We start from the raw sequence: 11,151 nt of genomic DNA, 5'->3' as shown, positions 1-11,151 counted from the left end.
AACCTGCAGAATGGGAGAAATTTTTTGCAGTGTATCCACCTGACAAAGATCTAGTATCGAGAACCTACGAGGAACTTAACCAAATTTACAAGTAAAAAACAACCCATTAAAAACTGGGCAAAGGATATAACAGACATTTCTCAAAAGAAGACATCTAGGTGGCCAACAAACATGAAAAAAAGCTCAACATCACTGATCATTAGAGAAATGCAAATCAAAACCACAATGAGATACCACCATCTCATGCCAATCATAATGGCAATTCTTAAAAAGTCAAGAAACAATAGATGCTGATGAGGGTGTGAAGAAACAGGAACACTTTTACACTGTTGGTGGGCATGTAAGTTAGTTCAACCATTATGCAGGACACTGTGGTGATTCCTCAAGGATCTAGAACCTGAAATACCATTTGATTCAGCAATACTATTACTAGATATATACCCAAAGTAATATAACTTATTCTACTATAAAGTCATAGGAACATGTATGTTTACTGCAGCACTATTCACAATAGCCAAAGACTTGGAACCAACCCAAATGCCCATCAGTGATAGACTGAATAAAGAAAATGTGGCACATATACACAATGGAATACTATGCAGCCATTAAAAGGAATGAGATCATGTCTTTTACAGGGACATGGATGAAGCTGAAGCCATCATCCTCATCAAACTAACCCAGGAACAGAACCAAACACTGCATGTTCTCACTCATAAGTGAGAGTTGAACAATAAGAACACATGGACACGGGGAGTGGAACATCACACACTGGGGCCACTTGGGGGATGGGGGGCAAGGGGAGGGAGAGCATTAGGACAAATAGCTAATGCATGCAGGGCTTAAAACCTAGATAATTGGTTGATAGGTGCAGCAAACCACCATAGTACACATATACCTATGCAACAAACCTACACATTCTGCACTTGTATCCTGGAACTTGAAATAAAATAAATTAAAAAAAAAAAAAGAAATAAAAGAAAGTATTATCTAGCCTACCAGATATATATTCCATTAGTATTTTAACCTTTAATAACTCAGACTCTATACTAAGAAAAGTGCCCGAATGCAGTGGTGCCATCATGGCTCACTGCAGCCTCTACCTCCCTGGAATCCAGTGATCCTCCCACCTCAGCCTCCTGCATAGCTGGATCTATAGGCACACACCACCATGCTCTACTAATTTTTGTATTTTTGTAGAAAGAGGGTTAACCATGTTGTGCTTGAACTCTTGGGACTCAAGCCATCTGCCTGCCTTATCCTCCCAAAGTGCCAAAACTTTTGGAAAAGCTTTTGAAAGATTATTTAGTGAAGTTTAAAACAAGTGCATTCTAGACTTTTCTCCAAATGTATTTTGGTATCAAAATCCATAATAAAAAATAGTTGCTCATAAGATAAATTTTCCTGTGGCTACAATCTCTATCCAAAGTGAAAACAAATTAAAATTTCCTTTTAATGCTATTGACTTTTTTTTTTTTTAAAGAACATACATTCACTCACTTGACAAGAATTCATTGGATATCTATTATGTGCTCTGAATCATGATAGGGATTCAAGATGAAAGTCAACTACATTTTAATTTATTGAAATGTTAAATCTGCATAAGAATTTGGTGGAAAGATGTTTTTGCATGTTTAATTGTAGTCAACTGTTTGCTCTAAACTTTCTTGAAAAATTCTCTTAGTTCACTATTTTAAAATCAGGAGGATTCAGTTTTAGTGCTAAATATTCACTGTTTGCCACATTTTAAAATTGATTAGTATGTGTGTTTTTTAAAATTGGTTAGTATGTATGCTGAACAGGATTTTCCTTGTTAAGTAACTTTCCACAACTGAATTAAGGTGCTAGAAAGTTTCTTCCAGAGCTCCCAGAATCATTTTTTAAGTACTGAAACCATTTATAAATCACCACTCCTCCATAACTATTAAAAATTACTTTCATAAAGCCACGCATAGTGTCAGGAAAATGGATTCATTAGTACATAAAAAAAGAAGCTCTTAAAATAAATGCTCTCCTAGTTTTCAAATATGTTTTAACAAAATATGCATATTTTGTTAAATAACTTTTTATTGTTTTCAATAAATAGTTGAATTTGCCCTATTTTCTGCTAAATAATTGTCTTCTTTTACATAGCTTTCAATATATAAGAATAAACACAAATATGTCTGCTATTATATTAGGGTACCTGCACACACAAATAAACGAATACACCCAAGCACAAAGACTCCCTCCCCTTGTGGCTTACTCTAAATTACCAGTTTAATATTGTCTTCATAGGGTGCAGCCAAGGAGTGTCAAGCTGGAAGCTTGCCTCAATTACAGCACTGGATTAAAAGGCAGCAGGAAGTGCCAAGGCTTTACTAGAGTATAATTGTTGGTGCTTTCATTGCAGAACCAATTAAATAAATTGTTTTAAATTGTCCTTCAAAAAGTCATAACTTCCATAAATAATTAGGCAGGGAAATTATTTTATTTTAAAAGACTTAATTTGAAATAAAGTATAGCAAAGATTTGTTTGTACATTTTGCCAAGAGTTGGTTGCATTTTGTTGTTAGAAAGTACTACATAGTTGTAAAGCACCTGAGAAGGTGGCATAGGTATATTGATTAACTTCTCTATAAAATAGATATAGTCTCTCCTTTCATGTAGATGAAGGATATTTTTCATGGTGAAAAATATTTGTAATTCTTTTGGTCTCAGTTGAGGAGTGAACTATTTTCGCTTTTGCCTTAAATAGCTGAAAAGTGTCAGCTATTTCCTATGGGAGCATGCTCTTAGGGAATAATTAAGATTAGGTTATACATATAGTACAACGGTTTCACATTTTCAATTTTAGGACTCTTAGTAACTATAAGATATTGAGTAAATAAAAACTTTAAATACATATTATTTCTTTTGCCTCATACTGCTCTTTTTGTCTTGAATATTATTCCATCACTCTTTTCTTTTGCCTATTTCCACACTTTGCTTATGTATCAGCCCCAGTGAAACCCTCAGAGAAGACCCCTCTGATCCATTAAACCTGTGCAGGTTCCTTTACTATACATGCTCAAGTTGCCTGTTTTTCTCACTACTAGCATTTAGCACAATTGTAATGAAATTGTTAACTTTGCAATTAGTTTAGTGTGTTTCTTCTGTTACACAGCCACTGTACTATATAACATTCATGTAGTTATCTTGGTGAAATATAGAACCTTTAATAATAAAGAAAGATTAAGCAGTATTTGTTCAACCATATTTATGTAATAAGATATTATATTAGATCATTTCTGGTTTCTTTATCAGCTGAAAAGTGATGCTTTGGAATTCAGGACAGGCACACCTGCATACAGACTTTGCAACAGGGATGCACTTGTTGCATTAGATCCCAGTTCGTTGCCTGATCCAGTCAAGGTAGGCGGTCACTCGAGTATATACTCCTGGCTTATCTGGCAGGCCACACTCCTCTCCCCAGCTTACTATCCCCACAAGAAACCAAAGCCGTCGTGAGTCTTCTTGTACTAGCGGGCCACCAGAGTCACCCTGTAAAAAAAAAAATGACTGATTACTTAAGTGCAAAGACAAACCCAAAATATTAAGGAGTTTCTATGGCAGTCAAGGAAGCAGTCACATCCATTATATGAATAAAGCCAGACTATTTCCTTTTGAAATATTATACCAAGTGGTGGAAAAATTACTGAAATCCTCAAAGTACCCAAGTTATTCCTTCAGCAAGTCTGAGAAGATGGGAAGTAACATTTCTCAGATTTCCCTCAGTCACTGCCTGGTTGTTTCCTACTCATCCAGGCTTTCTCTCCTTCAGGAAACCTCTGACCAACACTTTTCCTTTCCACTCTCACCGTTCCCAGCTTTGGGCTCAGTTGTTCTCCACTGCGTCCTTACATCCTGTGTGTGTCTCTGTCATTGCTTCACTATTTTATAAAAGCACATTTGTATGCCTATTTACTTAGTCCCACTTTGTTTTGATATAGCAGCTGCATGTCTCTGAAACACTCACTTGCATTTATGATATTTGTTCAATGTCTGTTTTCCAAGATATACTGTAAAGTTCAACAGGAAAGAGAATGTACCTATTCTGTACACTGCTGAAACCTAAGCTTCTCATCCTTAGGAGATATTTGTTGAATGAATGAGTTTCTAGAAGTCTCACTTATCTTCCTATCCTTAGCAGCTTGCATGATGTCTGATGCATAGAATATCATCAAAAAGTCTTTTGGTGAAAAATTTTATATAGTCATAAGCAAAACACTCCTTATGAGATATTTACCACCCAGTCATAATAATGAACCAACCAACTAATAAATATCTGTGCACATAATAATCTAGTTGGGGAGACAGATTGAGTATATCTTACATTCTGCACAATGAATTAAGTCTGTGGGTTCTAGAACTAGATAGTCTGGGTTTAAGTCCTTCACTTACCAGCTATGTGACCTTTGGTAAGTTAGTGAATAGCTCTCTTTACCTCAGTTTTCTCATTTGTAAATAATGTTTGTACGAGTTTAAAACTCAAAGCACTTTGAATACAGCTTAGCATATAGTATAGTCAGTACTAAAAAATGTCAGCTGTTATTACCAAGTGTGCTTCTAAATTAGTTTGCTATTTATTTGCTGCTCTTAGTAGTTAGCTCACCCATACCTGTTTAATTACTGGTATAGATGGGGAGAAGGGTCAGTGTGTGAAGCATCAATATGCATGGCAAGTACTTCATGAAGCTGGTTGTCACCTGCTTCTTTTAGATGACATGTGTTTCCTTCAGTTAACCAGTTCTCAGTACTTTCTATTGTTTTTGTGGTGATTTTTTCTATAGTGAGAAATTATTTTGCATGATGTCTGAGCAAACGTGGGCAAGCAAATGTTAAACCAAAAGGGACTTGTAATTTTTCCATATCTGGCCAGCTTCACTGCCTGACTGCAGACATTTGAATTTGTGTCCTCTCTTCTAGACCATAAATTTGCTGAGTTCAGGGATAGTATTGTGCTAACACATTGTCTAGTGCATAGAAAGTAATTAACATAATTCCTTTGTATTAATGAATGCACAAATGAACAAAAGAATGGATAGAAACAAATAGGGTCTTGTAAGCCCTTATGTAAAGTGCTGTATTTTTTTAAATTTTCTTGAGGTGTAAACTATGCATTATAATATTTCAGTTAAAAATCAGTGATGTCCAATGAGAACACGTAGACACAGGGAAGGGAGCATCACATACTGGGCTCAGTTGGGGGAGACCAGGGGAGGGATTGTGGGGGGTGAGTATGGTGGGGAGGGATAACATGGGGAGAAACACCAGATATAGGTGATGGGGGTATGGAGGCAGCAAACCATCTTGCCATGTATGTACCTATGCAACAATCCTGCATGATCTGTGCATGTGGCCCAGAACCTAAAGTACAATTAAAAAAAAAATCAGTGATTCCTAGAGTGGAATACACATGGACGGTATAATGATGAGTTATGGCTTGAACTGGGCTTGAAGGAAGAAAATAATTTGTATGCACAGAAGGACAGAAGGTAAGGGGCATTATAAATGGGAAAATAATGAATAACACCCTTTTAAATCTCATGTTTATTTTTAAGTCTTAATGCTTTTACTAGATCTGGAATTGTCAGTGTGGAGGTATGTTGCTTATTTGATTGACAGAATCTTTGGAAAGCTATCATTAAACTTGAGAATTTGTTGTTTTAGGGCTAGCAGTAAAAGAGAAACAGGAAAGACAGCTTTCCTACCACAGAGACATCTCCACCAAAAGGAGATAAAAGACTGGGTAATTAACAGTATCTTGACAATCGAAAAACAAATCTCCACCTATACACAACTTGCAGTTGATAAAAATGTTTCATTTTGGGAAAAGTGCTCATGGATTGGGAGCTTTGCATAAATTGTGAGAACTACTTTTTATCTACTTTTTAAAGATGATGAACACTAAATATAAAAGTTAGTGACCTTTTTTATGTATTTTTTAAAATTGCATTTTAGGTTTTGGGGTACATGTGAAGAACATGCAAGATTGTTGCATATGTACACACATGGCAGTGTGATGTGCTGCCTTCCTCCCCATCACCTATATCTGGCATTTCTCCCCATGCTATCTCTCCCCAGGTCCCCACCCTCCACTGTCCCTCCCCTATTTCCCCCTACGGACCCCAGTGTGTTATGTTCCCCTCCCTGTGTCCATGTGTTCTCATTGTTCAACACCCACCTATGAGTGAGAACATGTGGTGTTTGATTTTCTGTTCTTGTGTCAGTTTGCTGAGAATGATGGCCTTTTGATGTAAAGAATAATTCTTATCTTTCTTTATACAATTCACCCACAAAAATAGTAACAAATTCCTCAAGAAAACAGAATGATTTTTTAAAACTCCAGGCTAAAAGAATATTTAATTTCTGGCACTCACTGTTCCTGTTACTACGTGCGGTTGGATTTCCTTAACCTCCATTACCAAATCTCTTTATCTAAAAGCTGGGGATAATTATAATGGCACCTATCTTTTTAGGTACTAAGAAAAACCTATTAAAGATATAGCCACATCAATTATGTTTAGATAATTTAATTTAAAATTTTAAAATTAAAATTTTATTCTAATTACTTTAAAGTGAGAATTTTATATTTATTGTTTGTTTTTGTATGTTGGTTAAAAAGTATGGGCTAGATCCAAATATAATAGTTATTTCTTTTCTTTTTCATTTGTACTGTTTCATTATTGTAGGAGCTTTTGTCACTCAAATTACTAGGCTTTTTGTATAAATTTTATATCTTCAAGGTGCTCCAAGAATTTGTTATTTATCTCTTAAAATTCGATCGTTATATAGTGATTAATTTTTATAATATAGTGATTAACTTTTTATTTAATCCTTCATAGCAGTTAAAAGGTTGAGGTTAAAGTTGTTGGCACCAGTGACCATGGTCTACATTAGCAATAGTAAAATAGATGAGATTTCTTTGTTGCTTAATAGGTGCCTGATATAGTTAGTCTTCATTTATTTTTTCTTAGTACCTAAAAAGTTAAGTGCTATGATGATTATCCTCAGATTTTAGATAAAGAGACTTGGTAATGGAGGCTAAGTAATTCAAACAGAAGGCTTTCTAATTCTTGCACTTTGGATGGTTAACTACTCTGTAATTTGGCCTCTCAGAGGAGTTAATGTTTTCATGATAGATAAACTTCATAAAAATTTTTTTTTCTAAAATCTAGGTCATAAATTTTAGAGTTGTGTATGTTATCTTTATGGCTATCACATTATCTTATATACTTCTTGAATGATGACATGGACGAAATTGTCTTGAGCTTACCTGGCATGCATCCACTCCACCTTGAGGTAATCCAGCACACAGCATTCCAGGCAAGATGGCTCCATTATAACTATATGGTGCATTACATACATCATTACTTATTATTCTGACCTGTCCTTGCCTTAGTTCTGTAACTGTGGGGCCTGTTTGGTATAAAAGTGTGAAAAAAATTAACTTCAAGTTATGTACGTTATTGACCCTATGATACATTTGAGAATAAATAAATGTACTTCAAATATTATTTTATATTCAGCAGTGAAGGCTCTTAAAGATTTACTTTTGAGTTTATTCCCAGAAAAAATTCCCCAAGTAGATGAGGATAACCCCTTTCACTGATCACTTTTTAACCTAGCGGCAAAAGAGAAACCAGTCTAGTTTCAAGGCTAAATAGTCTATTTTATATTAATGTATTCTCAGAATGGCACCACTAGTTTTTCACGACTGGCACAAATTTTATCTATTACACCAAATTACTTTGGGCCCCAAGAACGCAATAGAACATTTCCTAGGACAATTAAGGCTTTGTATGATTCCTTGGAGAGACTATCTACAACATGGGTAAAAGCTCAGGGAAATTGTCAATGCTACCCTTTCACTCCTTCACTGATACTCTTACTTTCCCTTTGGTTCTAATAGCTCTTGAGCATTGTCCTAATTTTAGTTTCTATTTTATTGATTCAATATACAAATATAAGCAGTGCTTATGTGCACATAGAGCCTTTGCTATAGAGACAGAATTTATTTTATCACAGAATACTTTCAAGGGCAGTTAATACCTTGAGGTTTATTAAAGCCTCATAGAATGTCTAATATAAATCTTCCCATTGCTTTGGGAGGCCACGGCAGGAAGATGGCTTGAGGGCAGGAATTCAAGACCAACCCTGGCTACATAGCAAGAACCTGTCTATAGAAAAAACAAACAAACTGGGTATGGTGGTGCACACTTATTTATAGTCCTAGCTACTTGGGAGGCTGAGGCAAGAGGACTACTTAAGGCCAGGAGTTTGAGGCTGCAGTAAGCCATGACTGCACGCACCACTGCACTCCAGTCTGAGCAACAGTCATTGCCTCTAAAAACCAAACAAACAAAATCTATTTTTTTGTTGTTTATAGGGAAGCCATTTGAATCTTACAGAATCTCTGGATTATTAAAGAACTCACTTTTTTTCATCACTTTCTTTTACATTTTCCTATATTTGAGAACTCCCCATAGTTCCTGGGGCATTGCTTTGCTTTGCTAAGGAAACTCAGGGGTAGCCAGAGTTTGGGCTGAGCAGAATATGGAATGGTTCTGTCTGTAGAAGAACAGAAACTCCTATTCCAGGTGTTTTCTAATTTAAAAAATTACATAATGGCAAATAATAAGACATTTCTATTGTTAATTTTTTTCTGAGACACTTACCGGAATATTCTCGAGCTCCCCATCCTGTTACATAAGCAGTAGAGCCAGGTGGACTATTCTGGGTAGCGGCTGGGAGACACACACTATGGATATCTTTGGTAAAGGTGACACTTTTCTCAAGCATCACAAGTGCAATGTCATTTTCATGAGTTGCAGATTTATAATTGTCATGGATTAAAATACTTCTTACTCTGTTTTTCAGTTTAGGATCTCTTGTGGAAATACCAAAGGTGGCAATCCATTGACGAGGATTAGAGTTGCTAAAACAGCATGAAAACATACTATGTTAGTAGAGAATCTGTGAATATTTCAGATATATAAATTTGTCTTAACCATCCCATACCACTATCTAGAAACTACTGGTTCCGCATCTCTTTGCTGTATATTTCTGCATTATAAGCTAGCAAGTGAGTTTTTCATGGCAGAACAAATGGTCGCTTGTCTAAAGAAATGGAGAATATTTTAGAAAACATATATTGGGGTGATATTGGTGTTTTTCTATTCCAATGAAGTTATTCTGATACTTTGATGATAAGTAGCATAACATAAATATTTTTTATTTCTCTTTTGTCTATACCCCTCTTCCTATTTAAGAAACTAAGAAACCTGAAATAAAAAACATTTTAGATTTAACTAATTTCTTTCAACTCCTATCTTTTCGTTAGTCAGGAGCTCCATTTAAATATTAGTGATGATAAGGGGCATTCTTATCTTATTAATGGATGAATAATTTTCTGCACTAATTCTAAAAGTGGCTGAAGATTTTGTTTTGTGTGTGTGTGTGTGTGTGTGTGTGTGTGTGTGTGTGTGTATACGTATGTATGTATGGGATCTTCAAAAGTTCAGGAAATGTATATTATAAACAAATTACATGGATTTCAAAATTTTTGCATGCAAATAAACTCATACTAACTTGTTATAACATAGTGAACAGGATCTAGTTTGAGGCACTAAGAGAAATAAGACACAAATTTGAAAAGATCCCTTATCAAAGCAACATGAATGCTTCTAAAATTGAAGCAAAAAATCAAATTTTTGGCGAAATTGGAAGAATGGTGAGATTATTTATGTTTTACAGAAAGTTTATGGGGACAATGTCCCCCTCCCCGCAAAATCACCAGTTTATGAATGGATAATTCATTTTTAGAAGGAAAGAGATGTTGTTGAGGGTAAAGTCTGCAGCAACAGATCATCCACATCAATTTGCTAGAAAAAAATTGCATCTTGCTCATGTCTTAATTAAAGAGGACCAAATTAGCATTGAGAAACAATATACAACACCATAGACATCTCAACTGGTTCAGCTTACACAATTCTGACTGAAAAATTAAAGTTGAGCAAACTTTCTACTTGATGGGTGCCAAAACTGTTGTGCCCAGATCAGCTGCACACAGGGCAGAACTTCCAATGGAAATTTTAAACATGTGGGATCAAGATTCTGAATTATTTCTTTGAAGAATTATAACAGAAGATGAGATATGACTTTACCAATACAATCTTGAAGACAAAGCACCATCCAAGCAATGTCTACAAAGAGGTAGAAGTGGTCCAGTCAAAGCAAAACCAGACTAGTCAAGAACAAAAGTCATGCCAACAGTTTTCTGGGATGCTGAAGGCATTTTGCTTGTTGACTTTCTAGAGCATCAATGAACAATAACATCTTCTTCTTGTGAGAATGTTTGAGAAAGTTAGCCAAAGCTTAGCAGAAAAAATGTCCAGGAAAGCTCTACCAGAGTTCTTCTTCACCATAACCATGCTCATGCTCATTCTTCTCATCAAATAAGGTTAGTTTTATGAGAGTTTCCATAAGAGATCATTAGGCATCCACCTTTCAGCCCTGATTTGACTCCTTCTGACTTATTTTTGTTTCCTAATCTTAAAAAAAAAATATTTAAAGGGCACCCATTTTTCTTTAGTTAATAACATAAAAAAGGCTGCATTAACATAAATCTCAGGACCCTTAGCTCTTTAGAGATGGACTATATGGGTGGCATTATTGCTTACAAAGGTGTCTTAAACTTGATGGAGCTTAGGTTGAGAAATAAAGTTTATATATATTTTTTTATCTTTTAATTTTATTTTCCATAAACTTGTTGAAGTCCCCTCATATATATGTATATGCATGTGTGTACAAGTATATATGTGTCTATATACATAGGAGAAGAGAGAGAGAGAGAACAGTAGTATAAAAAAAAAGGGACGCCTGTAATCCCAGCACTTTGGGAAACCGAGGCAGGTAGATCATGAGGTCAAGAGATTGAGACCATCCTGGCCAACATAGTGAAATCCTATCTTTACTAAAAATACAAAAATTAGCTGAACCTGGTGGTGTGTGACTGTAGTCCCAGCTACTAGGGAGGCTGAGCAGGAGGATCGCTTAACCTGTGAGGTGGAGGTTGCAGTGAGCTGAGATTGCACCACAGCACTCCAGCCTGATGACAGAGCAAGACTACAT

General features: G+C 35.6%; 1 protein-coding gene across 1 annotated transcript in view; it reads right to left on the bottom strand.

The window, feature by feature from the left end:
- Positions 1-3,278: 3,278 nt before the first annotated feature.
- Positions 3,279-11,151, bottom strand: part of TMPRSS11D (transmembrane serine protease 11D) — a 58,214-nt gene continuing 50,341 nt past the window's right edge. Inside the window, exons 9-11 of the mRNA XM_017516576.2 lie at positions 8,697-8,956; positions 7,295-7,437; positions 3,279-3,519 (exon numbers count right to left, since the gene is read on the bottom strand). Coding sequence (XP_017372065.1) covers positions 3,358-3,519; positions 7,295-7,437; positions 8,697-8,956 — 565 coding nt within the window. The 3' untranslated portion in view covers positions 3,279-3,357. The remainder of the gene's footprint in view (positions 3,520-7,294; positions 7,438-8,696; positions 8,957-11,151) is intronic.

Source organism: Cebus imitator, unplaced genomic scaffold (assembly GCF_001604975.1).
Source record: "Cebus imitator isolate Cc_AM_T3 unplaced genomic scaffold, Cebus_imitator-1.0 Scaffold594, whole genome shotgun sequence".
In the NCBI taxonomy this organism is placed as follows: Eukaryota; Metazoa; Chordata; class Mammalia; order Primates; family Cebidae; genus Cebus; species Cebus imitator.
The sequence above is the reverse complement of the archived record's forward strand: the minus strand, read 5'-3'. Positions and strand labels throughout refer to the sequence as shown.